The sequence below is a fragment of the Pungitius pungitius genome, chromosome 14 (genome assembly GCF_949316345.1).
Source record: "Pungitius pungitius chromosome 14, fPunPun2.1, whole genome shotgun sequence".
In the NCBI taxonomy this organism is placed as follows: Eukaryota; Metazoa; Chordata; class Actinopteri; order Perciformes; family Gasterosteidae; genus Pungitius; species Pungitius pungitius.
Window position 1 is genome coordinate 658,957 of NC_084913.1, and position 27,001 is coordinate 685,957.

Here is a 27,001-nt window from a genome sequence, read left to right on the forward strand (position 1 = left end):
ATGCATAAAGTAAATAAAGGATAAAGGCTCAAACTTCATTTAGAAATGGTTTTATGGAGGTTTTCAAATTTTTGACCAGTAAAACAGCTGATATTTAAACATTTACTACAACTAGACAGAGTGTGTGTGAGTGTGTGAACTTTGACCCCTGTACCTGCTGTCAGGTGAGCAACGCTGCTCATGCTGTAAATCCCAGTTTCAAAGTTCACACTCTGTCTGACACTGTGACGTCTGGGAGACAGAAGGACCGAAGCACTCGGGCTGTTTGCTGCTCTTTGGATCGGTGACTTCAGGAAGGTGAGAAAAGGAAAAGCTCTTTGTGTGTGTTTCCTGTGACGTCGTCTTAGTTTCCTGTTGATGTGTGAGCAGAGAAGCAGAGGACTATATACATCTATTATTAATGTATCATTAAGTGATTTTTGAAGTATAACTGAGAAAAGTCAAAAGTCACTTGTTAGCTTAGCATAGAGGCTAGTAGCCTCCATCAAGAGGCGGGAAAGAAATAGTGGAAAAAAACAACATTTAAATATAATCTTAACACAATTAAGTGATTAGGTGAATGTTTTTGTTCTTGATAAAAGACTAAATGTTTTTCAGGATTTCATAAGATTGATTTGTGTGTTGTTTGAACTGAAGTATGTAATAAAAACCCTACACACACTACCTGTACCTGTACCTGTACCTGTATTATGAGCCCTCAGGTACTTTTACAGGGGGGTGAAGTGTGACTGCTTCTGTCAGCATGATTGCAAATAAAATGTTTACTGCTAACTCAGAACTGATGACCAATCAGCTGACAGCTCACAAGGTCGTCCAATCACAGGACAGCTGCAAATCTGAGTCTACGTTCGAGATGAAGCTTTTTTAAATGTTTTTTTCTGAAGTCAAAAGCAAAAAATCTAAAAAAGGCTCTGATGCTTCTAATGTGCTGCTCCCCAGAAGATTAATCCTGATGATGTTGGTGAGGCTCTAGCGCCACCATCAGGACTCAAATGAGACGTTCTTCAATGTCAAGATGTGTGTGTCAGGGAAATAACCTTCTCCTGAGAGGACAAAGCCTTCAGCAGGTGTCTAACTTTACTCTTTAAAATCTCCCAGCCAATCAGGATGGAGGGCGAGGAGGACGGGGCGGGGCGAGTGAGAGAGCTGCAGGAGCAGAGGATGACGGTCCAGAAGAAGACCTTCACCAAGTGGATGAACAGCGTCTTCACCAAGAACGGGGTGAGACAGGAAGTACTGCATGAAAGTACTAATACGACCTCACTGGAGTGTGCAGTTAAAGATTATATTTTATATTGATTTCACTATAATGAAACATCTGAGATGTAGTACACTAAAAATACATGTTTATGTCCTAATTACTTAAATTCAGGAATACTCTTTTTGTGTGCATGTGTGTCCATTTGTATGTTTGTGTGTATTGTCAAATCAAAAGATGAAAAAATGATGAATGAATGAATTTGTCACATTGACATAAAACAAATGAGGAAACTGGAAAGTATGAGGCAGGTTTTGCGATGATGTCAGCGATGATGTCAGCGATGATGTCAGCGTCATGACGCGTTGTGACACGTGAAGACGGATCGATGGTGGTGGTCCATGTCTCGCGTCGAGGTGTCCATGAGCGAGACACCCGACCCCGACCTGCTCGGGGGATGTGGCGTGTAAATGTAATGACATGTCATCACATGTAATGACATGTGATGACATGTGATGTAAAAGATGTCACGCCCTGGTGATCCTCGTGTGTTCTGGGTTCGGTTCTGTGGGTTTTCTTTTCTGTCGATGGAACGCCGCTACTCCTCACTCCCAGAATTCCTCTGGGATTTGTTCACTGAGGTCACGACCTCTGGGAGAGAAGGAATGTGTTTTTAAAACATGATTTGGACCTGATTACAAACCTTAGTGAGAAAAAAACAACAACATGAGAAACAGAACATATACAAAAGCTTAAGGGAAGGAAATAAAATAAGACTTTAACTACCAAAATGAGACAAATATCACCATCAAATGGACAGGAAATAAAACTAAAACTAGTTTTGTAAAAAGTTTGGTTATTGGCTGTCTTAAATCCTTGAATTAGTGCTGGCTTGTTTTAATTTTTGCTTTAATAATGACGCAATTATAAAGATACGTTTCGAGTTTTTAATTGTTATTTTCTAGGATTGTCTGATTCTGATGAAGTCTTTATTAAGTCAATTATTAAGTTCACCCAGAAATAAATCAACATGAAAATTGATTATTTCCACCAGCTGTGAGCTCCCAGATGTAGCTAGCATTAATGATACGCTAACAGTAGTGACGTTAGCTAACTTAGCACTCTGAGGCTAGTTACCGTTAGCAGGATTATAGCAGTTCAGTTTATTTACTTACACATTTTATATATTATTGCCTAACGTTATATCAATATTTATATTAATATTACCTGCAAGTAAAATGGTAAAGATCCAAAAGTTTATTTTAATATTGAATAAAAGAAACCCGAAAAAGATTAGTCAGTTAAAATAGTTTTGCTTTTATTATTTAATAGATCTCATTTCTATTCTGACAATGTTCATATATCGGAGGTGAGTAACAGTGTTATCTCCATGGCAACAGGAAATGAAACCAAGGTGGTTCTATAAACGCTGTTCAGATTGCACAGCTTCCTGCTTCAGTTCCTAGAATCCTACAGCTAAAAGTCTTTACTCCAAGATGGAGATGAAAACCAGAACAAAGCCGTTTGTTAACTGTAGTTTTAAAACAGTCCACAGTAAGAATGCTCATGTCTGTCGCAGTTCCGCTAAATAAAACCTGAATATCAGTCCGAAATACCCCAAAAATATGTTTATAACGGAGAAAAGCATCAAGTCATCACGTTTGAGGTATTTGAGACAACATCATTTTACCCCCATTCACCATCCTGTTTATCGCCGGGAATCCGTCCACTTGACGTACCCTCAGATGTCACCTGACCTCCTGATAACCGGGATGTCCTGCGACGCGATGCAGCGAGCTTCAGGGGCGAGAAACACTCGACTCTCAGGATGGTTTAAGGGAAGTTCTGCTTTCCTGTTTCTAAGCTGTAAACAGTGGGGTGATAAATCTGAGCTGGAAGAAGTATTTTTACCCTTGACTGTACTAATATATTAACATACAAATACTTGAGTAGGGATATTTCAAACTGAGATGATTTCACCTCCTGCAGGAGAACGTTGAGCTGAAGGATGTTTACGTGGATCTGAAGACCGGAGTCGCCCTCATTCGTCTGCTGGAGCTCATCTCCAAGGAGACGCTGCCTCCACCCAGCCGCCGCAACCTGAGGGTCCACTGCCTCGAGAACAACAGCAACGCCATCAGCTTCCTCAAGACCAAGGTGACTCACCTGTCACTCTGAGTCACAGAGACCAGGGCGACTCACCTGTCACTCTGAGTCACAGAGACCAGGGGACTCACCTGTCACTCTGAGTCACAGAGACCAGGGGACTCACCTGTCACTCTGAGTCACAGAGACCAGGGGGACTCACCTGTCACTCTGAGTCACAGAGACCAGGGGACTCACCTGTCACTCTGAGTCACAGAGACCAGGGGACTCACCTGTCACTCTGAGTCACAGAGACCAGGGGACTCACCTGTCACTCTGAGTCACAGAGACCAGGGGACTCACCTGTCACTATGAGTCACAGAGACCAGGGGGACTCACCTGTCACTCTGAGTCACAGAGACCAGGGGACTCACCTGTCACTATGAGTCACAGAGACCAGGGGGACTCACCTGTCACTCTGAGTCACAGAGACCAGGGGGATTCACCTGTCACTATGAGTCACAGAGACCAGGGGACTCACCTGTCACTATGAGTCTCAGAAACCAGGGGACTCACCTGTCACTCTGAGTCACAGAGACCAGGGGACTCACCTGTCACTATGAGTCACAGAGACCAGGGGACTCACCTGTCACTATGAGTCTCAGAAACCAGGGGACTCACCTGTCACTCTGAGTCACAGAGACCAGGGGACTCACCTGTCACTATGAGTCACAGAGACCAGGGGACTCACCTGTCACTATGAGTCATAGAGACCAGGGGGACTCACCTGTCACTCTGAGTCACAGAGACCAGGGGACTCACCTGTCACTATGAGTCACAGAGACCAGGGGGACTCACCTGATCAGGTGATTCATCTGTTAGAAATAGCTTTTGTGTTGATTTAAGTGTATTTGTCTCCATCTTGTGTTCATGTTTATTCATCACTTCACTTTGAATGAACAAGTGATCTCTTGCAGCACAGACCGACCTCCAGCCTTTATTCAATGTGTTCTTTATGTTCATATTAAAACGTACGCTCTCTCCCGTCAGATTCGAGTGGATCTGATTGGTCCAGAGAACGTGGTGGACGGGGACCGTACGCTGATCCTGGGTCTGCTGTGGATCATCATCCTCAGGTTCCAGATCGGACCCATTAGCCTGGACGAGGTAGGGAATCAACCCCCGGCCCTCCGTCCGGCTGACAATCAATGAGCCCAACTTCTTTTAATTTTGCCCCCCATCTTTCCTCTCTCCTATTCCCTCCCTTCCTTCCTTCACCTCCACCTGCCAGGCGGGAGGAGGCAGCGTGGCTCATCGCTCAGCAAAGGAGGCGCTGCTGATCTGGTGTCAGAGGAAGACCTCCGGATACGACGGGGTCAACGTGGTCGACTTCTCTTCAAGCTGGAGGAACGGACTGGCCTTCAACGCCCTGATCCACGCACACAGGTACACACACACACACACACACACACACACACACACACACAGGTAACACATCTCTGTGTATCCCTTGTCTCTTCCCCTCCAGGCCTGACCTCTTTGATTACGGCTGTCTCCGTGGAGACGACCCCCTCCCCAACCTGCAGCGGGCCTTCTCGCTGGCGGAGCGTGAGTTCGGGATCATGCAGCTGCTGGAGGTGGAGGACGTGGTGCTCCACCCGGATGAGAAGTCCATCATGACCTACGTGTCCCTCTACTACCACTACTTCTCCAAGGTGAAGCAGGGCCAGACCATCCAGAAGAGACTGGCCAAGGTAGGCACAGTACACACTGTACACACACACTGCACACGTAGTACACACAGTATACACTTAGTGTACACATAGTACACACTCTTACTATAGTAACTCAACACATTTAATCTGTTTTGAGGGTTAGTTCAGAAATCAGTGAGACATTTGTATCCTTTGTCAATGTACCATAATAACCTGTCGTCGTAGTACTTGTAATACTAGTCTAGGTCTAAGTGGTAGCAGTAGTAGTTTAAGTAGAAGTAGTAGTACTAGTACTAGTGGTAGTGATGTAGCTGTTTCTGAACTTGCTCACCTAGATTCAGAATAACTGTAGACTCTGCTGCCCCCTGCAGGCTGCCAATCAACACCTCCCCATGTCTTACTATGTAGTCATACTTCCACCTCAGTAGTGTTAGTACTTACTCTGCAGGACTAATGAGGCTGATCTCAGGTCAGTGGGTCATGTGACAGTGCAGCCTGTGAAGTCCTCAGTGGGCGGAGCTTCTCTATCCTCAGTGGGCGGGGCTTCAGGCACTAAGCTCATCTGATCAGATCACAGTCTGCAGCACCTTCACCTGCTGCTCGCTCTCAGGACCTCGGTGAGGATTCAAGAGGCACCTTGTGTAGATAGTTGTTGTTTGTTGGTGAGCTCACAAACCTTTGTGCTGATGTTCAGTCAGGTGCGCTCACATGAGGACCTGCTCTGCAGATTTGGATTCCTGTAGGTCAATGAAGTACGTTATTTTCTCTGGGTTTAATTCCCCGATGTTGTGTCGGGAGGGTCGGACTCTAGCAGTGTTGGCGGTTGATGTTCATGCGGCAGGTAAACCAGGTTTGTTTCCTGTCACTTAACGGAGGTCTGTGTGTGTGACAAGCTTCAAACACTTGGGGGGGAGGTTCTGGGTGCGTGCAGGTATGCCGAGGTTTGGCCAAAGGCTGCCAGGTGTGTTGAGGTTATTGAGAAGCATCCCTAGCAGCTATAATGTAGGTACCAGGTGTATCCAGGTGCATTAGGGGTTTTCAAGGAGACTCTTTTAGGCTTTAAGCTGCATGTATGCTTCGTAGTCAGCGTCTGTTGAATACCCCCCAGGTGTATAGAGGTGTGGTTCTGTTATCTAGAAGCATCTCCAGCATTCACACCACACCAGGTGTTCCAGGTGTTTCAGCAAAAGCCATTTGGGCTTAAATTGGAGATAAATGAGGATTGTTTTTAGGTTTCTAGAAGCATTTCACACTGTTTCAGACCAGAGGACGGAAACCAGAAGGCTGTAGGGATTTTCCTATATAAGCTCTACCTGCTTCAGGGTTTTTTACAGTGACCTCCTGGGTACCATGCTGTGCTGCATAGTTACCTGTGTCTCAGGTGTGTCCCAGCTCTTCGTAGGTCAGGTATAGGTTAGGTATGTCAGTGGCAGGAAGTCTCAGTGGTCGGTGGTTGAAGAAGCAGTACAGAACTCAGCGTTCCCCCAGATCTCAACACAAGGTTTGTTACAGGTATTTGTTATATAAAGTTTTGTTCTTTATACAGAAGGAGTTCTCTCTTTGTATAGATTCAACTTCTCAGAATCATCTTAAATAACCGATGAGGTTCCTCAGGGTTTGATCTCAGTGCCACTGTGTTTATACCCCCTCCCCCTCAGATTGTCGGCATGCTGATGGATCTGGACCACATGAAGGTCCAGTACGAGAGGCTGGTCTCAGATCTGCTCCTGTGGATCCAGAGCAAGGTGATGCAGCTGAATGACAGGCGCTTCCCAAACTCTGTGAGGGGGACGCAGAACCTCATGGCGGCCTTCAAGACCTACAGGACGGTGGAGAAACCCCCCAAATATCAGGTTCCATCTCTTCTTCTGTGGTTGATACTGTTATTTCTTCAGGGCCAAAGCTTTACAGTGTGAATGTGTCATGATTCTTAGCCGTCGCCATCTTGGATGATGCCGCCGCTGTGACATCGTTGTGTCACTAACTCCTCAGTCCAAATATGGTCTTTTTCTGTTCACTGGTTGCAATGATGAAATAGAGTAGCTAGCATTGTAGCTAAGCTACTGATTAGCACGTCTTCCCCTCTGCTAATAATCACATTATTTAGTAAACAAGGCGATTAATAAAGAAGGAATTGTTCATTTCGTTTTAGGAGCGCGGGGCGATCGAAGCTCATCTGTTCAGTCTGAAGACTCAGCTGGCAGCCAACAACCAATGGGCTTACAATCCTCCAGAGGGTACCACACACACACAGACACACACACACACACGCACCGCCGTGTCCTTCAGTAACAACACAACTTCTCTCATTGTGTGCATGTTTGACTGTGTCTCCTGTTGTCTCTCTCTGGTTGTGTGTCTCTCTCTGGTTGTGTGTCTGGGGTTGTGTGTCTCTCTCTGGTTGTGTGTCTGTGGTTGTGTCTCTCTCTGGTTGTGTGTCTCTCTGGTTGTGTGTCTCTCTCTGGTTGTGTGCGTCTGAAGGTCAGACCCTGAGGGACATGGAGAGGTGTTGGGTCCTGTTGGAGCGGGCGGAGCACGAGCGTGAGCGAGCTCTTCAGGAGGCGCTGCTCCGCCTGGAGAACCTGGAGCAGCTCGCCCAGAAGTTTGAGAGGAAGGTGACAGAGATTGCACCCTTTCAAAATAAAATACTTCTGTATGCAATTTAAAAACATCACCCAATCTGTTGACTTTGGGAATAAATCAGCATCACTACCTAAGCCACTTTTTGTAAAGGGGAGGGGCTTATCTCCATGGAAACCCTCAGTTACTCAGCCATTCAAGAAATACCCAACATCTCTGCCCAGTGGTTGTTTATGGAAGTCACACACATTCAGAGAGTTGACGAGTGATCATCATGACATCATCATGACATCATCGTGAGGTGTGTTTACTGTACTTCTCAGGTACGGCTGGTTTATTACAGCTGTACGAACTCAAAATAAAGAGATTATAGTCACAACAAAAAGACAAAAAGGCAGAAAGAACGAGACGATGAGTAAATCCCCGTTGAATGTCTTGTCCTCAGTGATGTCATGACGAGCGTCCCTCAGACTCACGTTAGTGTCCCTCTGGTTGAACACTCAGCGTTTTGTGTCCCAGGCGGCGCTGAGGGAGGGCTACCTCGAGGACACGCTGCGTCTCATCCGGAGGCAGGACGTCCCGGGCCTGGCCTCCCTAGAGGAGGCGCAGGCGGCCCGGCGGCGCCTGGAGGCGTTGGCCACCGACGCCCTCGCCAGAGAGCCGCGCTTCGCCGCCCTGAGAAACATGGCCGACAGCGTGGAGAAAGGAGGCTACCACAGCAAGGAGCGCATCACCAGGAGGTGGGAGGAAGGGAGCGACAGAGTTTAATGTATCACAAATATATATATATTTATATATGTGTGTGTGTGTGTGTGTGTCTGTAAGAGAGCAGAACATCAGCCATCGATGGAAGGACCTCCTGCAGCAGCTCCAAGAGCAGAGGGGGCTGCTGGGAAATGTAGTCGAAAACCTGAGCGTGCTCCGAGACATCGAGCTCGTCTCCCAGGAAGTGAAAGAGCTACAGGTGAGTTCACACTTTATTATTATTATTATTATTATTAAGGAGGACACTGGACAGGAAGAGGAAGTTCATGTGTTCACAAAATAAAAGCCTCTGATATGTTCAATGACCGTTAGAAAGATGCAACATCTAACAATGTTTTTAAAGATTCGAACATAGTTTTGGTGATTATTTTGAGATCCAGCTTGATAAGCCGCCCCCTGCCCCCCCCCTCCTCAGTCCCAGGCCAGTTCTTCTGAGATGGGCAAGCAGCTGGCGGAGGTTGAGTCTCTCCTTCAAAAACAGGATCTCCTGGAAGCTCAGATCTCAGCTCACGGAGAAACCATCAGCGCCATCAGCAACAAGTCAATGAAGGTTCTTGATCATGTTGAATTACCTCATTGAGTCTGTTCATATTTCACCACGCCGTCACGTTGGAGTTTTAAAGGAGGAGCCGTTCTCCTTCTCTCAGGTGAAGGTGATCGGAGGTCATCAGATTCAGAGCAGAGTGGCAGATCTGGACTCTCAGTACAGATCTCTGGTTTCTCTCAGCAGCAGCAGGTACCACAGATACATCTTCTACAGAGAACAACAGGTATGAATACTGCTCATCTCCTCTCCTCGCCCCCCAGGAGGCTGCAGCTGGAGGCCCAGCGGAGGCTCTTTGACTTCTTCTCCGACTGTGAGGAGGCGGAGTTCTGGTGCTACGAGCGCCGGCTGAGGATTCAGACCGCCGGACTCGGACGAGACCTGAACCACATCCAGCTGAGCCAACACAAGCACAAGGTGGGACACGCACACAAGACACACACAGACACAAAAACACACACACACACACACACAGACACAAAAACACACACACACACACACACACACACAAGACACACACACACAAAAAAAACACACAAATGAATTTCAAACTTATTTTGACATTTCAAACAGCTGCCTCGGTGCCTTTGAGCCAATCACTGACTAACTAGAAGACAAAAAGAGATTTAGGAACATATTCACCACACAGATGAATAAAGATGTAGATCTTGGTATCTTCACATTACAAAGTCCTTTGTGCACCTGGTAAATGCCTCCGAATGCTTCCTGTCAGCTGTTAGAGGCGGAGCTTCAGGCCCAGGAGACCCTGTACCGGGGGGTCCTGGGCCGCGGACGGGACCTGCTGGCCGACCACAGCCAGCCCAACCGGAACCTCGTCCAGAAGTGGACCCGTACCCTGGAGAAGCAGTGGAGCCTCCTGGGCCACGAGGCGACAGCACGCCGCGACCGGCTGCAGGCCGCCGCCGCCATCAAACAGGTGTGTGTGTGCTGACGTCCATCTTGAAGTGGGCGTGTACTAGTAGAAGTTAAATTGGGTCCTTTTTGATGTGGACTTTCTTTGTCTTCCTGATGAATTCCCTTCTAGCTGAATGAGATAAATATCGTGTCACGGCGAGGTCTTTTAGACCCGCCCATCAGGAGCCTCACGCCGCTAACTCCTTTCCTCCACCAGTACTTTGCCGATGTGGCGGAGGCTGACTCCTGGCTGGGCGACAGGAAACCGCTGCTGACCAGCGAGGACCACGGGAAGGACGAGGCGAGCACGGCGGCGCTGCTGCAGCGCCACCTGCGGGTGGAGCGGGAGATGGCGGCCTACGGCTCTGAGATGAAGAGGCTGGCGGAGCAGGCGAGGAGCGCCGCGCAGCTAACGGCTCTGACTGTGAGTACGGAGACTCGGCTCAAACACGCCGCGGCTCTGGAGAACGCCGCTGACTCACTTCCTGTGCAGGCGGAGCCTCAGCCGAGCGAGATGGACAGCGACTCGTCCGGAGGCGAGGAGGCTCCGGGGGCGGAGTCACCGTCGGCCGGGGGAGGGAGGGTCTCCGGGACGACCGCCCCTGGCGAGGCCAAGCTCCGCTTCAGATACAGTAGAGGTACCGTAGGTCTGCAGCAAGGCATGATGGGAAACATCAGGCATCAGCTAGTTTGGGCAGTAAATAACCAGGTGCTTGTTAATAATAGATATCCAGTCCATATCATCTCATTAAGTGTTTTATTTTACATCTTATTTTTCTCTCATTGTGGATATGATTTGTTTTAACCAGTAAATACTATTACTGCTATTAAGAATAACACTATTCCTAAAACAAGGATATCTAGTTTCTTATAACCAGTAGAAGATTTGAGTGGACTCATTTGAGTGGAGATTTTCTAGATCATCTTGGAATAGATTTTCGTCTGAACCGTCACGTCGAGGATATTTAAGAAAGAAAATAGTTGAATAAGTTCATTAAACTAGATGAACAAGTTCTTTTCTGTTTTATTGTCACTGAACTAATTGCAGGTCAGTTTCCATGGGATCGCGACGAGGTCGTTAGCGTCATCGGCAGCGAGCCGGACGGAGACCGTCTCCTGGCCAGAGACACACGAGGACACCAGCAGCTCGTCCCCAGGAGCTACCTGAGCCTGCTGCCAGCCCCCGTACGACCAATGATAGTCCTTCACCTTCACCGCCTCCTGGCGGGATGTCACGACATCGGGAAGGTTGCAGTTAACTAGGAGCTAACGCTAACTAGGAGCTAACGCTAACTAGGTGTTAACGCTAACTAGGTGTTAACGTTAACTAGGAGCTAATGCTAACCAGAAGCTAACTTTAACTAGGTGCTAATGCTAACCAGGAGCTAACGTTAACTAGGAGCTAAAGTTAACTAGGTGCTAACGTTAACTAGGTGCTAATGTTAACTAGGTGCTAACGTTAACTAGGTGCTAATGTTAACTAGGTGCTAACGTTAACTAGGTGCTAATGTTAACTAGGTGCTAATGTTAACTAGGTGCTAACGTTAACTAGGAGCTAAAGTTAACTATCAGGTAACAGTAAACTATCAGCTTACATTAACTAGGAACTAATGTTAACTAGCAGCTAACTAGCAGCTAGCGTTTACTAGCTTTACTTTTGTAGATTACAGATGTAACGTTTGGGTTAAGTTTTCCTCCCGTTTCCGTGACAACACTTCAGCCTCATCTCGGTCCCTCGTGACATCCCGAGTCCTCTTGAGACCTCCGGCCCGTACACACCTGGCCTTTTCATATCGGTGATGATGCATAACTTTCCCGCTCAGGCTCCTCCCACCTCCTCGAGCGCGAGGCCGAACCGGCGGAGGCGCAGCCGCTCGATGCGTCGCGGCACCGCCGAGATCCAGACGCCGTGGCTGGCGGACCCGCAGTACCGGAGGGAGGCGGTTGAGAGCACGCAGGCCGCGCTGGACCAGGACTACAGCGCCTTGCTCCACCTGCTCACGGTGAGGAGGGGCGGGGCCAGCGTGCGAAACGGAGGTCGTCCGCAGCAAATACTTGAATCCTATTCTATTCTATTCCATTTCTGGCAGACGAAGACGAGGAGCCTGCAGGAAGCGCTGCGTCTGCACCGGTTCCAGAGCGGCGTGCAGGAGTTCGAGGGGTGGATGGAGGACAAGGAGAAGGTCCTGGACGCCTTCAGCCCCGACGCCGACGACCTGGCAGCCGCTCAGGCCAAGTACGAGGTGAGGAGCTCGGAAGCATCTGGAGGGATGTCAAAGATCTTTTATTTTTCTCAGAAAACCATATAAATTCAAAATGTTATACTTGTTATAGTAATTGAGTTGTTCAATTGATCGTTGTTCCAGAACTTCCTGACTGAGCTGGCGAGTGGGCGTGGCCAGCTGGATGACATCGTCCGAGTGGCGGAGGAGCTGGTGACGAGCCGGCACAGCAGACGGAGGGAGATCCAGGACCGGCGGCGGAGGGTCTCCGACAGGTAGCGGCGTGCCGTTTGCGTTGGTCATTATTCCACATGCCCGTGCTAACCCTGACCCTGCGTGGGGGGCGGGGCCATCAGATGGGACCGGATCCAGCGGCTGAAGGACCAGAAGGGGCACGAGCTGCTGAGCGCGGCCGATGTTCAGTCCTTCCTGCGGAGCTGCCGGGAGGCCGAAACCGAGCTGAGGGGTCGGCTGGCGGACCTGGACGTGGTGGACCTGGACGTGGTGGACCTGGACGTGGTGGACCACGACCGCGGATCTTTACAGCTGGCTTCAGAGGAGCAGCAGCAGAACCAGACCGTCAGAGACATCCAGACCCTGGAGGCCAAGATCGCCTACTTGAGGGGCGTGGCCATGAAGTACGGGCTCAGAGGTTCCAGTTAAATGAAAGATATCATTAAATAAATAGAATACATTTAGTATTCTCCTAAATACTCAATCAAACCTCAGCTTTTTTCCATTTATGAAGAAAAGGGTTCAAATTTCTTTACGTGAAGATTTCAGACAGAAGAACATAATATTAAATTATTCATTTTTATGGCGGTTAATTTATTTCCAAATGACCTTTTCACTTGATGGATCGCTGCTGTGAATCTTAATTTAAGGAAACAGCTGTTAATGAAGGACAGAAAGCCATCAGTCTTTTGTCTGCTGCAGGAAGCAGGACTGCAGTCCAGCAGAGGGCGCCGCCATCCTGGAGGAGGTTCGGGGTCTGGAGGCTCTGCTCCAGCAGGTCTGGCTTTAGTCTCTAGTCGTGACTTGTTTTATTTGAATATATTGACCTCCGTCTGGGGCCAGAAGACTGAAGCTTGAGACGTGTCGTGCACACGGTGATGTGATCTGGTATCAATACGCTGATCAGTCAAAGCAGAATGATGAATCAACGCCGCACAAGTTGAATTTGAATCTCACACATAAAGCATCAGAGGTTCTTCCCATGAATGTGAACCCCTTCTTCTCTCGCTGGGGACCAGCTGAAGCTGCAGGCCGCCGACAGACGGCGCCTCCTGGAGGCGGCGCGCAGCCTGCAGGGCTTCCAGCGGCGGGCCAAGATGCTGCGGCGCTGGGCCGGCTCGACTCAGGAGCGCCTCCTGCAGGAGGAGGAGGCCTCCGACGTGGCCTCGGCCCTCGCGCTGCTGGAGCAGCACCGGGAGCTCCGCCTGCAGATGGAGGAGCAGAGGAGCAGGTGGGAGGGACGAGGACTTCCTCCTCCTCCGGGGAGCGAGGACAGCACGCTGACCCCGTGTCCTCTCCTCAGGTGGAGGGAGACGGAGGAGTTGGGGAGGTCCCTTGTGAGGGGCTCATCCGACGGGAGCACAGGGGGCGTCGACGTCCGGAGGACCCTGGAGGAGCTGGAAGCCGATTGGTCCAAGCTGGACAAGCTGTGGGCCAGCAGGGGAGCGCGCCTGGAGGAAGGGGCGGAGCTCCAGAGGCTGAACCAGGAGGGCGACCGCATCGAGGCGGCGCTGTCGGGGCACGAGACCCGACTGAGGGTCGACGACGTCGGGGTGAGAGGCCTTCAAAGTCCCCCCGGAATCTACAGCCTTTATATATATATATATAATTTATTTATAGTGCTTGTGATGACCACGTGTTGTGTGTGTCTGTGTGTGTTGTGTGTGTTGTGCGTGTTGTGCGTTGTGCATGTTGTGTGTGTTGTGCGTTGTGTGTGTTGTGCATGTTGTGTGCGTTGTGCGTGTTGTGCGTGTTGTGTGTGTTGTGCGTGTTGTGCGTTGTGTGTGTTGTGCGTGTTGTGTGTGTTGTGCGTTGTGTGTGTTGTGCGTGTTGTGTGTGTTGTGCATGTTGTGTGCGTTGTGCGTGTTGTGCGTGTTGTGTGTGTTGTGCGTGTTGTGCGTTGTGTGTGTTGTGCGTGTTGTGTGTGTTGTGCGTTGTGTGTGTTGTGCATGTTGTGTGTGTTGTGCGTGTTGTGCGTGTTGTGCGTGTGCTGGTCCAGGACTCGGTGGAGGGGGTCTGCGCTCTACTGGGCCGACAGGACGAGCTGGAGGGCCTCCTGAAGGCTTTGGACCAGCGGGTGGATCGGTTCGCCCAACGCAGCCAGGAGCTCGTCCTCCAGCGGCACCACGGCGCCGCGCGGTGAGAGACGCACAACGCGTGGTCATTTACCCGTCGGGTCGGACAGGAAGTGAGGTCATCGTTTTTGTGCCAAAGCATCCAGGAGCAGAGCGACAGCATCCAGAGGAAGAACAGGAAGCTGCAGGAGAGCAGCAGGAAGAGGAGGAGTCTGCTGCTGGACTCCAAGAGATATCAGGTTTTTATCCCGGGGTCGACCCGCCGGGTCTGAGGCTCTGCTGCTGACCCAGTACTTTACTCACAGCGTTACTCCTCCCATACGCCAGGAAGAGGATAAAGTTCTAAGGAGGCCAAAAGTAATAATTTAAAGTAAAAATTTGTGAAAGAAGGTCTGGATTTATTTTAACTATAAGGATTAATTTTTCCTGTAAAAGTGAAAAATATAATTATTCACCCTAAAATTTTAAATCCATTCATTTGCTTCAAAAATATAGATAATGTATTTCTTTAATAATATTCTATTTGGTATTTTTGTTCCTGACTCATCTCAACCACAATGAAGACCAGAAGCCCCACTTTAAAGCCTCCTCCACCTCCTGCAGGAGTTCCAGAGGGACGCCGACGAGCTGCTGCTCTGGATGGAGGAGAAGTTGAAGGTGGCGGAGGACGAGTCGTACCGGGACCCCACCAACGTCCTCCCCAAGCTGAAGAGACACGAGGCCGCCGAGAAGGAGATGCAGGCCAACCAGGTGTGGCTGGAGGGCCTGGTTCAGGTGAGCCGCTGTCCAGAAACCTCCTGTTGGCCTCTCAGAACCTCTTTTAACTACGGGTCCGTTGTCCAGCTGGGGGGTGAGATGCTGGCCCAAGAGCACTACGGCAGCCAGAGCATCGGCAGGAAGTCCACTCTGGTCAGCAGCCGCTGGCGGAGGCTTCAGGACAAGATGGCCGACCGAGGAGACAAGCTGAGGCAGGCGGGGCAGCAGGAGCAGCTGATGGAGCTGCTGCAGGTAAAAACCACACCTGGGTGAGGACTAACTCCTGGAGGCCAACGGAGTAAAGAACTCCACCGCTGTTCCTCCCTCAGGATGCCAAGCTGAAGATCGAGGCCATCCAGTGGATGCTGAGCAACGCCGCCAAAGGTCACGACCTCCGCTCCAGCCGGCAGCTCCTGAAGGTCAGCTCTGTGGGGGTCGAGTACCTGACTAACATGTGGAAAAAGTTCATCCAGATAAACAAACGCGTGACTGATGGAACCGATGAGCATGATTACATCATGGAGCACAACTCACACATTAAATATTACAGCCTCATTATAGTTATACGTGTTAGAAAGTTAAATAGATCATAATTCATCTCACATGAAAACATCTGGATTTATTCATGTTCATCACCAAAGTGACATTTTGAAGATGACACAGGAACGCATCACGCCAACATCTAATGTTCTCAGCCTCACTGAGCAGAGCCTGAACGCATCACAATGTGAAGTTAGCCGCTAGCTGTGCTGCTAATGGTACTCGCTCCTCCTCCTGTTGGTCGAAACACTGATTGTTTTCGATGTCACATGATCACAGATCAATAACATGGACCCATCACTTCTGTACCTCTAAAGGAGCATCAGCAGCTGGAGCAGGAGGCCAAGGAGCTGGCGGAGAAGATCAACTCCATCGTGAGCAGAGCCAAGCTCCTCGCCTCCACCCACTTTGACTCCCAGAGGATCCTCCGGGAGACCGACACCTACCTCACTCTGTGAGCCCCCCCCCCCCCTTTATTATCCATGATGCTGTTATATTAGACATAATAGAGGTCTGGATTCCAGAGCTAATTTCTCCTTGTATTTTAATATTTATTTTTTATATATAGACAAACATTCAAAGGATTAATGTTCTGATAAATTGTATGAAATCAATTGCATTTTTTCCCTATTCTGTTAAAACAACTCTGAGCATCTTAGTGAAACTATGACGTCATCATTGATTCACCTGAGACCAACGGTCATGTGACCGTACATCAGAGAAACACAGAGGAGAGGATGCATGTTTATGGTTTTATGGCCTCCATCGTTAACACTGAACCGGATGTGTTTGAGTTCTACTCTTAGTCCTCATGGGCCTGTTGCCATGGAGGAGCAGGACTTTTATTTTGAAAAGAAAAATGAACCTCGGCGCCAAAAAAACAATCCTGAAACCCTTCATTTGGTCTCCGGGTTAAAACGTGATTTCGGTCCCTTTTCCTTCCGTTTACGCATTAATGAGATGAATGAAACGAAAGAGCAGAGCGTGAAGAGGACCTTTGTGGCGCAGGTTCAAGTCCCTCCAGAAGCCTCTGGACCGGCGCCGCGCTCAGCTGGAGGCCTCGGTGCTGCTGTTTGGCTTCCATCACGACGTGGACCTGGAGCTCAGCTGGATCTCCGAACACGTCCCCGCCTCGACATCAACGGGATACGACAAGTCTCTGGCCGGAGCCATCAGCCTGATGCAGAAACACAAGGTCATTGATCACTGATCACATGATCACCTCGCAGCCGTAATCCATTATATCAATTCTGAACCTTCTTGCATTGCACGTGTTCCTTTAGGAGCTGCAGGCAGAAGTGAACGCCCACCGAAAACACCTGAACCTCGTCATGGAAAAGGGGCGGGCCTTGGCCAAGTCCAGCCAATCGGATGAAGAAGAAGTCCTCCAGAGGTGCTGTAGTGTCGTTTGGGAACCTTTAACGTTGCGATGTTCCGTTCTTCTCAATAAACGATTCATGTTTTCGTTGGCAGGTGCAAACACCTGAGTGCAGAGTGGGAGGAGCTAGAGGAGGCCTGCCGCAAGAAAGCAGCTCACCTGAGCAAGACCATCACCAGAGAACAGGTGAGGGGGGGCAGAGAGACGGGACTCTGTCACATGGGAGAAGGTTTCTGGATGTTTTTGTGCTGGATGTGTCTCCAGCTGCTGCTGGACTGCTGTGAGCTGGAGTCCAGGCTGACGGAGACCCTCACGTTGGTGAACACCGACGACTACGGCAAAGACCAGCTGGCCACGCGAAGCCTCCTCACCAAGCACCAGGTACAGCATCTGTATCTTCATGGCCAAAATGCACTTATTGTAAGTCGCTTTGGATCAAAACATCAGCCATAGGACATGAATTCTGAACACCTTCAGCGTTTTGTTTCTTGCACAGACTTGAACCCCAAAATGTCATTTTTGTCCTAATCCTTGTTTTTCAACATCAAAATTCGTAGCGCTGCGTGTGTGCCTTTGGGTCGTAGGTGCTGGAGGGGCAGCTGGAGGTGCTGGAGGTGGAGGTGGAGGAGCTGGGAGACCAGGTGGAGCAGGCGGTTCAGAGCTGGAGCCTCTCTGAGCTCAGCAGGCCGCGCAGTCACCTGGGCAGCCTGAACCAGCAGCTTCAGCACCAGGCGGCGCTCAGGTGGCACAACGTGGATTTCTCTACACTAACAAGCCTTCAGTTCTGCAGTTCTAAACGGCGTCTTCTCTTTTTATATATTTATATATTATATACGTTTATATATGTATCATAAAAGGCCTCAATTAGAGCTTCACGTCAAGATTAATCCAAACTATGGGACTTTTATTTTGAAATCAAAGTCATCTGTTTTGATTGTTATGACTCCGTATCAGCTGGATGGAGGGAGACAGATTATTCTGAAAGGATGGGTGGCTGAGGGGGGCGGTTTCCAGTCAATACCTTAACTACCTCGTGTCTCCTTCCAGGGGTCAGAGGTTAAAGGAGGTGCTCCATCTGCACGAGTTCAGAAGAGAGTCCTCTGAGTTTGAGGACTGGATGGAGCAGCAGAGACAGTGGGCGGAGTCTCAGGACCTGGGCAACGACCACCAGCACGTCCAGGTTCTCTATGTCGATGTAGATCTATCTAGATGTCCATGTGTATAGATATCTATAGATCCACCCCGCTATTATTCTCTATTACGTGTCAGATGCTGCAGGGGAAGTTTGAAGGTTTCCTCCAGCAGCTGGAGGTCGGAGAGGAGCGGCAGCAGAGCTGCAGAGATGTTGCTGCTCCACTGCTCCACAAGAAGCATCCTCAGAGCTCCGAGGTCAGAGACACGCTGCGGCAGCTCAGGTAAACACAGGCACAGGTGTCCCCTCAGAGAGAGACTCACATCTCAGAGAGGAGGAGACTTGCTGCTCCTCCAGAAGAGGTGTGAAGTCCGTAAGAAGTCACGGCTCTCTGGAGCTTGGTGTCTGACCCTCGTTTGCAGTGCATGCTGGGAGGACTTGAGGAGCGCGGCCAGGCAGCGGCGGGACCAGCTGCAGAGAGCCGAAGAGTGTCACCGCTTCTACCGAGACCTGAGCGAGGCCCGGAGCCTGATCCAGGTACAGCTTCTCCTCCCCACATGCCACCTCCGGCTCAGGTGGAGACCCTCACACTGTCTCCTGCCTCCTTCCCTGCAGGAGCGACAGAAGAGCATCCCCGACGGCGTGGCCAAGGATCTGAGGGGTGTGATGTCACAGCTGAGGAAGCACGAAGCGCTGCTCCACGAGCTGGCAGCCACGGAGCAGCAGGTAGAGGCGCAGCGGCGCCCACGTCTTCGTCCACTTCCTGCTCACTGAGGCCCCTGAACAAGTGATGTGCCTGCAGTTGCAGGAGCAGCTTGACACCGTGGACTCCATCCTGGACCTCTGCATGCCTCAGCTGAGGCTCCTCCTGCAGGAGGTTCAGCAGGAGGTGGTGGAGCGGTGGGAGGAGCTGCGACTCCACGCTGAGCGGAGGAAGGAGGAGCTTCAAGTGGCGTGCCAGCGATACCTGTTCCTGAACACGGTGAGGACGGACGGACTGGGAGACACCAGCGACCACTTCCTGCTTCACGTCTTGTGTGTGTCCCCCCCCCCCCCCCCCCCCCCCCCCCCCCAGGTGCAGGACTACTTCCTGTGGTGCGGTCAGCTGATCGGGGCGATGGCCGCCGAGGAGAGCATCAGCGACGTGGCCACCGCCAACCTCCAGCTGGCGCAGCACCAGCAGCTGTGGGCGGAGATGGAGGCCCGAGAGGAGACCTACCGGCAGGCCGTGAGCATGGGGGAGGAGTTACAGGACGCCAACAGGAAGGAGGTCAGATTTAAAGTTTAACATGTTTTATTTTATTCTTTCTCTCCACAAATAAAACGTTCACTTTAACCGATCGAGATCCTTGGTAACACCTCAACATGGCGGTGTGTCCTCCTCCAGGTGCTGGAGAAGCTGGAGGCCCTGAGGGAGGAGCGGCGCAAGCTGGAGGAGCAGTGGAAGCAGAAGAAGAGCTGGCTGGAGAGCGTCCACCTGGAGCAGGTCTTCTACCGGGACGCCAACGCCGTGGACAAGACCTCCGGCTCTCAGGAGGTAACACCCACCTGTCGGGTGCCGCCTCGCTGCCCCCCACAGGGAATGGGGTTGATGGCCCGGTTGCTCCTCCCCTACAGTTCCTGCTGCAGAACGGCACTCTGGGAGACGCGGTGGGCGAGACGGAGGGTCTGATCAAACGCCACGAGGCCTTCGAGAAGCTGCTCAGCTCGCAGGAGGACAAGGTCTGCTCTTCTTCTGGGCCTCCTCCCTTTCCCCCCATAATATAACCCCCCCTAACGTTAATCCCCATGACCCCCCCTCGTCTCCCCCAGCTGTCCTCTCTGAAGGAGATGGCCGAGCGGCTGAAGGAGCGTCTGAGCGCAGAGAAGAGCGGGCGGGTCCAGACCCGACTCAAGGCCCTGCTCCGGCGACGCCATAGGATCAAGGAGCTGTCCGTCAAACGCAGGGAGGAGCTGGAGCTCTCCAGGGCGCTGAGCGTCTACAGGCGGGACGTCGCCGAGGTAACGGGCCGCTAGTGGCAATGGTGTCAAAGGGAGTTTACAGAGAGAAGAACTCTGGACCTCAGGGAGTCAGAGACGGTTTGATAGCAGATTGAAGCCAAAGAACAAAGGTTGTTCTTGCTGCGCCGCCGTCTCTCTGATTAAAGCGTTGTCCCCCCCCCCCCCCCAGGCCGAGGAGTGGGTCTCTGAGCGGATGCACAAGATGGCGGAGGACGGAAAAGCCGACCTCACTGATCTCCGGGCCAAGATGAAGCTTCTGCAGAAACACCAGGTGTTCGAGGCGGAGATCCTGGCTCACGAAGAGATCATTGGCGCCGTGCTGCAGGTGAGACGAGACCTTCTGCTTCAGGAGAAACCTCTGACTCCTGCAGCTTCAGACATCTGAGAGTTCTCCGTTCAACATCTAATACATCGTCGGTTAAACATCTGAGACGTCCTCCTTTGGACATCCAAGGCGTCCTCATTTGAACATCTGAGACGTTCTCCTTCTTGCAGGCCGGGGAGGAGCTGGTGTCCCTTCGCCACCAGAGGTCCAAGGAGGTGAAGAGGAGCGCGGCCGCCCTGCAGCTCCACTGGGAGGAGCTGAAGAAGGCCTTGGCCAGCCGAGGGAAAGCTCTGGAAGACAACAGGGACTTCCTGGAGTTCCTGCAGAAGGTGGAGGAGGTGGAGGCCTGGATCCGTCACAAGGTAGGAAGCTGGTGGAGGGGGCGGGGGGGTTATTAGTGAACTCACAGTGTGTAACCCCCCCTCGTGTCTCAGGAGGTGATGGTCAACGTGGGAGATGTGGGGAAGGATTATGAACACGGAGTCCAGCTGCTGAAGAAACTGAGCGAGTTCAGAGGAACCGAAGAGGGGGTGAATTCATTCATTCATCTTTTTTAATAAGATATATTGTTCGGTGTATTTTACATCTCTGTCATGCTTTTATTTTGTAGTAATGTCCTGTATCCGGACGGCGCTTGTTGAAGAACATGGATCCAAGTGCCCGATTGAAAGGACTTTAAATGTTGCCCACAAACAGGATGAGCTGGTGTTACGTAATACATAAAGAATGATGTAATGATACATAATGAATATTTGTACCTGAAGGAGGTGACGGTGGACGACGCCCACATCACAGCCATCAACAGACGGGCCGCTCGACTGGAGAAGAGACAGAGCGCCGACCAGCTGGGGACAGTGAGACGGAGGAGACAGCAGCTCAATGACAGGTGAGACACAGCCGGGCTCACCTGGGGGCTCACCTGTGTTCTCTGGGTTCTCCCCCCGACTCACCTGTGTTCTCTTCCAGGTGGAGTAAGTTTCAGGGAGACCTGGTCAGTTACAGGAGGAAGGTGGAGGCGGCGCTGGTGGTGCACGGCCTCATCAGAGAGCTGGAGGAGGTCAGAGACCGAGCCAACGAGAAGGTCAGTCACATGACCACCTTCAACCCAGAAGAACGTCCTTCTCTATGTGATTTTGGTTTCCACCTTCAAAATAAAGGAAACAGAACCATGGTGACTAGAACATCGAGAACATGTATTTGGTCCCTGCAGATGCTGCTGGGTCAGGACTGCGGCGTGGACGTGGACAGCGTGGAGAACCTGATCAGACGCCACGAGGAAACGGAGCGGGAGGTTGGGGTCATCCAGGAGAGGTCAAAGGTCAGTGTGGGGGGGGGGCTGGTTTCATAGAGTATATGTCCCAGATGAAGCATGAGGAAGTGAAGGTGTGCCCCCTCTGTCTTTACCCAGGACCTGCTGAAGGAGGTCTCTCACCACCTGAAGGCCCCGTCGGTGATGAGCGACGAACTGAAGAAGAAACAGAAGGAGGCGCAGAGCGCTCTGAGCTCTCTGGAGAGGGAGGTGAAGCTCAGGTGAGATGAAGACACTGAGGCTTCAAGTCTCGGGGGGGACTCTGGACTGGACTCAGTGATCTGCTGTCTGTCCAGGAAGGAGAAGTTGCAGGAGGCCCACCAGCTGCAGCTCTTCAAAGCCAACCAGCGCCTCCTGCTGGAGTGGAGCCTGAAACAGATCAGCGAGCTGGTGGAGAAAGGCCTTCCCAGGACCCGGGCCGAGGCGGACCGGCTGGCGGTGGAGCACCAGGATCGGAAGGTGAGATCCGTCGGGGCCGGTCCGGTTGCCGTGGAGATCTTCTGCTTCAGCGAATCACTCGTAAACCGTGTCGCCGCAGACGGAGATGGAGGCCCGGGCAGAGCGCGTCGACTCCGTCCGGGACTTCGGCCTGAGTCTGATCCGGTCGGGCCACGGCTCGGGACCGGAGATCCGGAAAGCCCTGAGCCAGCTGGAGGAGGCAAAGGCTGGACTGGACCGGGCCTGGCGGAACCGGAGCAGCGCCCTGGAGCAGGCCCGAGTGCTGCAGGTGAGGAAACTTTAAAACGTGTGTCTCTGTCTGTGGATCTGTTCCACTGAGCCTCCTCCATCTGCAAGATGACTGTGGTCCACTGAGACCACTTCACAATGAAAGCATGTCAAGGCTTTTATTGTGAAGGGGCAGCAGAAAAAAAGCGAGTGTCTCCAAGGTGTCTGACTTTTTAAAGAATCTTAATACTGCAACACATGAATATCAGAGAATACACAATATTATGTAAATGATGATCTCCATCCTGCAGGAGTTCCTGGCTTCTGTAGACCAACGTGAGACCTGGTTCACCAACAAAGAGGTTCTGCTCAGCAGCCGGGAGGTCGGGGTGAGATCCAGCATCCTGAGGAGCAACCTCCTTCAGATGAAGAGGAGAAGAACCTGCTCAGCTCCAGCATCTCTTCTTCCTCCTCATCGTGTTCTTCTTTGTTCTCTTCCTCCTCCTCTTCTTCACTCCTGTTCCTCTATGCCCTCCTCTTCTTCTTTGTTATCCTCTTCCTATTCCTCTTCCTCCTCTTTCTTATCCTCTTCCTCTGTGGTGTGCAGAGCTCGGTGCAGGAGGTGGAGTCTCTGCAGAGGAAGCAGGCTCAGTTCGAGGAGGCTCTGGAAGCTCAGCTGGTCCAGGTGGACCAGGTGGAGAAACTGGGCCTGAAGATGATACAACAGAAACACTACGACTCCGACAACATCGCAGACAAGATCAGAGCGCTGGCCGCTAGGTGAGGACAGGATATGACATCATCATGTGCCTGTCTGTCTGTCTCATCACCTGTCCCTCTGTCTCCTCACCTGTCTGTCTGTCTCCTCACCTGTCTCTCTGTCTCCTCACCTGTCTGTCTGTCTCCTCACCTGTCTCTCTGTCTCCTCACCTGTCCCTCTGTCTCCTCACCTGTCTGTCTGTCTCCTCACCTGTCTCTCTGTCTCCTCACCTGTCTGTCTGTCTCCTCACCTGTCTCTCTGTCTCCTCACCTGTCTGTCTGTCTCCTCACCTGTCTCTCTGTCTCCTCACCTGTCTGTCTGTCTCCTCACCTGTCTCTCTGTCTCCTCACCTGTCTGTCTGTCTCCTCACCTACCTGTCTGTTTCCTCACCTGTCTGTCTGTCTGTCTCCTCACCTGCCTGTCTGTCTCCTCACCTGTCTCTCTGTCTCCTCACCTGTCTCTCTGTCTCCTCACCTGTCTGTCTGTTTCCTCACCTGTCTGTCTGTCTCCTCACCTGCCTGTCTGTCTCCTCACCTGTCTGTCTGTCTCCTCACCTGTCTCTCTGTCTCCTCACCTGTCTGTCTGTCTCCTCACCTACCTGTCTGTTTCCTCACCTGTCTCTCTGTCTCCTCACCTGTCTGTCTGTCTCCTCACCTGCCTGTCTGTCTCCTCACCTGTCTGTCTCCTCACCTGTCTCTCTGTCTCCTCACCTGTCTGTCTGTCTCCTCACCTACCTGTCTGTCTCCTCACCTGTCTGTCTGTCTCCTCACCTGTCTCTCTGTCTCCTCACCTGTCTGTCTGTCTCCTCACCTGTCTCTCTGTCTCCTCACCTGTCTGTCTCCTCACCTGTCTCTCTGTCTCCTCACCTGTCTCTCTGTAGGAGGACCCAGCTGCAGCAGCAGAGCAGATCTCGTCACAAAGCTCTGGATGAATCCCTGAAGCTGCAGCAGTTCTTGTCCAGCAGCTACGAGGTAGTGAACCCAACAGACTCTCCAGTGTGTGTTTGTGCGTGCGTGTGGTCACGTGCGTGTGTGTGTCCTCAGGTGTGTGTGTGGCTGAGCGAGCGTAGCGCCGTGGCTCTGGACGAGAACTGGAAGGAACCAACCAACCTTCAAGCCAAACTGCTCAAACATCAGAGCTTCGAGGCCGAGATCCACGGCAACCGCTCCAGAGTGGACGCGCTCACCAAGGTTCAGACCGAGTTATAAAACACATCATTCTATACACTGCCAGTGGGGGGGGGGGAGTCACAGCGCTGCTCTCTGCTGCTGCTGCACCACTCTTATTCACGTCAATAAGGAATAAAGGTAGAGGAAACACTGTGTGTGTGTGTGTGTGTGTGTGTGTGTGTGTGTACGTGCACAGGAAGCAGAGGAGCTGCTCTCAGAGGTGAAGGTTGGGCTTCGTCTCAGAGAGCTGAGGGACAGCTGGGAGGCTCTCATCCACCTCTGTAAGGAGAAGAGGAGCAGACTGCAGGAGGCCTACCGGGTACACACAGACACACACACACACACACACACACACACACGCATACAGACACACACACACACACACAGTTAGATGTCACTAAATCTCAGAGTGTCCCTTTAAATCTCTCTTGTTCGTGTTGTGCGCGTTGTGCGTGTTGTGTGTTGTGTGCGTTGTGCGTGTTGTGCGCGCGGTGCACCACAGGCGCTGCAGGTCCAGCGCTCTCTGGACGACACGGAGCAGTGGGTGGGCTCTGTGGAGAAGGAGCTGGCGCAGGAGGAGCCGGGCAGCGACCTGCCTTCAGTCAACAGGCTGCTGAAGGCTCTGCAGGGTCTGGAGGAGGAGGTGGACGGACACCGGGACAGAGTCCAGGTAGGCCACGCCCCCTCGCTGCCACGTCTACGTCCGCGGGCGGCGATGGTTGATCGCTTGGTGCATCGTGTTTTATTATCTTGTGTTTAAGGCTCTGGTGGAAACAGCGAAGGGCTTCCACTCTCAGGGGAACTTCCTGGCCGAGGAGATCCAGATCAGAGTGGCACACATCATCAACAGGTCTGACAGCTGAGGGGGAGCAAGTATTCTGAGATACGGGAGTACAAAGTACAACGTGTACCTCTGAGATATAGGATTCTTAGTTTTTAGTTTATTCCAAATCCTTGTGGATCTCTTGTTCTTAGTTTGAGGTGAAGGTCCCCTGACTTTACTGGAATAAAAGCTGCTGCTGAACTCTCGTTACCTTCAACATCTCACCAGTAGCTCCTCCCCCCGACAGGTACAACAGTCTGGCAGAACCCCTGCAGAGCCGAAGGGAAGCCCTGGAGGCCCGGCAGGTTCTCTTCCAGTTCTACAGAGACCTGGAGGAGGAGGTGGCCTGGCTGAGTGAAAGACTGCCGAACATGACCTCTGGGGACTGGGGGGTCTCGCTGAGCGGCACGCAGCAGCTGCTCCACCGGCACCAGGTCCACCATCCAACACCAGGCATTCAAGTGGACTGTTGAGTCTTCTAGAGACAATAGTTCTACACCAAAGTCCCAATCAAAAGCCCCTTTAACAGGTACCTTCCTGCTTTTGGTCTCAGGCTGTGATGCAGGAGATCCAGAGCCGCAGCCCATTGGTCCAGGCCGTTCAAGAGGCGGGGCATAGTCTGGTGTGGAGCCGTCACTCAGTATTAAAGCTCTTATTTTGTGATGCTTGGAATAAATGGATAAACAATGAATCCACCTCTCTCAGGTCAAAGGTCGTCACTTTGCATCAGTCGACATCCGCGCCCGTCTGGAGGAGCTGGAGGGTCTCCACCAGGAGCTGCTGACGGAGGCAGAGAGGAAGGGGAAACTCCTGCAGGAGGCGCTCACCATCCACAGCTTCCTCTCCGAGGTGAGAGCTTATAGGTGGACAGCTGTAATGTCATGTGGTGACCACATGATATCGGGATGATATGACATCATGGACTTGGGCATCATAATAACTTCATGTGGAGATTCCATGAACCTGTGTGTGTTGAGGTCTCTGAGCTGCAGCTCTGGTCGGAGGAGCAGCGGACCGCTGTGGACACTCGGGACTGCGGGAAGAGTGAAGAGGGGACGGAGGCCCTGCTGAGGAGGCTGGACTCTTTGGAGGTGGAGCTGGAGAGCCAGAGGAGGACGGTGGAAGAGCTTCAGCAGAGAGGAGTCTCTTTGGAGCTCCTTGGACACCCCAACAGGTACACAGAGACCTCTGTTCCAAACACCTGCACCCTCAGGAGCAGACCAGAGAAACAAGGGGGTCACTAAATGAAAGTGTCTTTGCGTGTCCGTCCCAGCCACCTGGTCAGCGAGTGTCTCCCAGGCGTCCCAGAAGGCCTGGACAATCTGATCCGGCTCTCCGCCACTCGTCGCGCCGCTCTGGAAGACCAGCTCCGCCTCTTTGTTTTTGAGAGGGAAGCCAAAGATCTCCAAACATGGCTGACCTCCAAGAAGACCCAGGCAGAGTCCATGGACTGCGGACAAGATCTGGAGGACGTAGAGGTGTGTCCGGGTACCTGGTTTAGTACTTTTTGGTTTAGACTAACGAGTGATGTGTTTTGAAACCTCTTCCTCCACCTGCAGGTCCTTCAGAAGAAGCTGGAGGTTCTGGTGTCGGAGGTTTCGGGTCTGGGTCGGAGCCGGCTGGACTCGGTGCAGCAGCTGGTTGGGGGGCTGCAGCGGGACGACGAGGTCCGGAGGAGGGACGAGGGCCTCAGCGGGCTGTGGGACGAGCTCATGGGCAGCATCAGGACCAGAGAACAGGTGCACAGGTGGATCGGTTTATTTTGTAGGAAAAGTCCACATTAATATTAGAGTTTGACAAAAAGGCAGA

At 51.7% G+C, this 27,001-nt stretch overlaps 1 protein-coding gene across 1 annotated transcript in view; it reads left to right on the plus strand.

Annotated features, from left to right (window-relative positions):
* The first annotated feature begins 259 nt into the window (after positions 1–259).
* sptbn5 (spectrin, beta, non-erythrocytic 5) overlaps positions 260–27,001 on the plus strand; it is a 35,197-nt gene continuing 8,455 nt past the window's right edge. Inside the window, exons 1-67 of the mRNA XM_062557387.1 lie at positions 260–297; positions 1,099–1,221; positions 3,188–3,355; positions 4,334–4,450; positions 4,575–4,729; positions 4,812–5,037; positions 6,657–6,851; positions 7,151–7,235; positions 7,480–7,613; positions 8,098–8,318; positions 8,404–8,542; positions 8,759–8,893; positions 8,991–9,079; positions 9,151–9,304; positions 9,621–9,824; positions 10,020–10,226; positions 10,296–10,440; positions 10,806–10,987; positions 11,626–11,805; positions 11,893–12,045; positions 12,169–12,299; positions 12,381–12,662; positions 12,961–13,036; positions 13,278–13,489; positions 13,562–13,811; positions 14,258–14,397; positions 14,473–14,572; positions 14,937–15,107; positions 15,177–15,341; positions 15,419–15,508; positions 15,947–16,083; positions 16,638–16,824; positions 16,913–17,022; positions 17,103–17,193; positions 17,272–17,388; positions 17,592–17,749; positions 18,055–18,187; positions 18,277–18,422; positions 18,562–18,676; positions 18,755–18,865; positions 18,942–19,121; positions 19,215–19,409; positions 19,527–19,676; positions 19,757–19,861; positions 19,952–20,140; positions 20,310–20,465; positions 20,636–20,827; positions 20,900–20,995; positions 21,230–21,351; positions 21,432–21,546; positions 21,676–21,783; positions 21,874–21,995; positions 22,071–22,233; positions 22,313–22,501; positions 22,752–22,829; positions 23,048–23,220; positions 24,081–24,171; positions 24,244–24,390; positions 24,566–24,688; positions 24,872–25,039; positions 25,131–25,219; positions 25,440–25,626; positions 25,746–25,814; positions 25,898–26,041; positions 26,170–26,366; positions 26,466–26,670; positions 26,752–26,931. Of these exons, the coding sequence (XP_062413371.1) occupies positions 1,108–1,221; positions 3,188–3,355; positions 4,334–4,450; positions 4,575–4,729; positions 4,812–5,037; positions 6,657–6,851; positions 7,151–7,235; positions 7,480–7,613; positions 8,098–8,318; positions 8,404–8,542; positions 8,759–8,893; positions 8,991–9,079; positions 9,151–9,304; positions 9,621–9,824; positions 10,020–10,226; positions 10,296–10,440; positions 10,806–10,987; positions 11,626–11,805; positions 11,893–12,045; positions 12,169–12,299; positions 12,381–12,662; positions 12,961–13,036; positions 13,278–13,489; positions 13,562–13,811; positions 14,258–14,397; positions 14,473–14,572; positions 14,937–15,107; positions 15,177–15,341; positions 15,419–15,508; positions 15,947–16,083; positions 16,638–16,824; positions 16,913–17,022; positions 17,103–17,193; positions 17,272–17,388; positions 17,592–17,749; positions 18,055–18,187; positions 18,277–18,422; positions 18,562–18,676; positions 18,755–18,865; positions 18,942–19,121; positions 19,215–19,409; positions 19,527–19,676; positions 19,757–19,861; positions 19,952–20,140; positions 20,310–20,465; positions 20,636–20,827; positions 20,900–20,995; positions 21,230–21,351; positions 21,432–21,546; positions 21,676–21,783; positions 21,874–21,995; positions 22,071–22,233; positions 22,313–22,501; positions 22,752–22,829; positions 23,048–23,220; positions 24,081–24,171; positions 24,244–24,390; positions 24,566–24,688; positions 24,872–25,039; positions 25,131–25,219; positions 25,440–25,626; positions 25,746–25,814; positions 25,898–26,041; positions 26,170–26,366; positions 26,466–26,670; positions 26,752–26,931 (9,858 nt within the window). The 5' untranslated portion in view covers positions 260–297; positions 1,099–1,107. The remainder of the gene's footprint in view (positions 298–1,098; positions 1,222–3,187; positions 3,356–4,333; positions 4,451–4,574; positions 4,730–4,811; positions 5,038–6,656; positions 6,852–7,150; positions 7,236–7,479; positions 7,614–8,097; positions 8,319–8,403; positions 8,543–8,758; positions 8,894–8,990; positions 9,080–9,150; positions 9,305–9,620; positions 9,825–10,019; positions 10,227–10,295; positions 10,441–10,805; positions 10,988–11,625; positions 11,806–11,892; positions 12,046–12,168; positions 12,300–12,380; positions 12,663–12,960; positions 13,037–13,277; positions 13,490–13,561; positions 13,812–14,257; positions 14,398–14,472; positions 14,573–14,936; positions 15,108–15,176; positions 15,342–15,418; positions 15,509–15,946; positions 16,084–16,637; positions 16,825–16,912; positions 17,023–17,102; positions 17,194–17,271; positions 17,389–17,591; positions 17,750–18,054; positions 18,188–18,276; positions 18,423–18,561; positions 18,677–18,754; positions 18,866–18,941; positions 19,122–19,214; positions 19,410–19,526; positions 19,677–19,756; positions 19,862–19,951; positions 20,141–20,309; positions 20,466–20,635; positions 20,828–20,899; positions 20,996–21,229; positions 21,352–21,431; positions 21,547–21,675; positions 21,784–21,873; positions 21,996–22,070; positions 22,234–22,312; positions 22,502–22,751; positions 22,830–23,047; positions 23,221–24,080; positions 24,172–24,243; positions 24,391–24,565; positions 24,689–24,871; positions 25,040–25,130; positions 25,220–25,439; positions 25,627–25,745; positions 25,815–25,897; positions 26,042–26,169; positions 26,367–26,465; positions 26,671–26,751; positions 26,932–27,001) is intronic.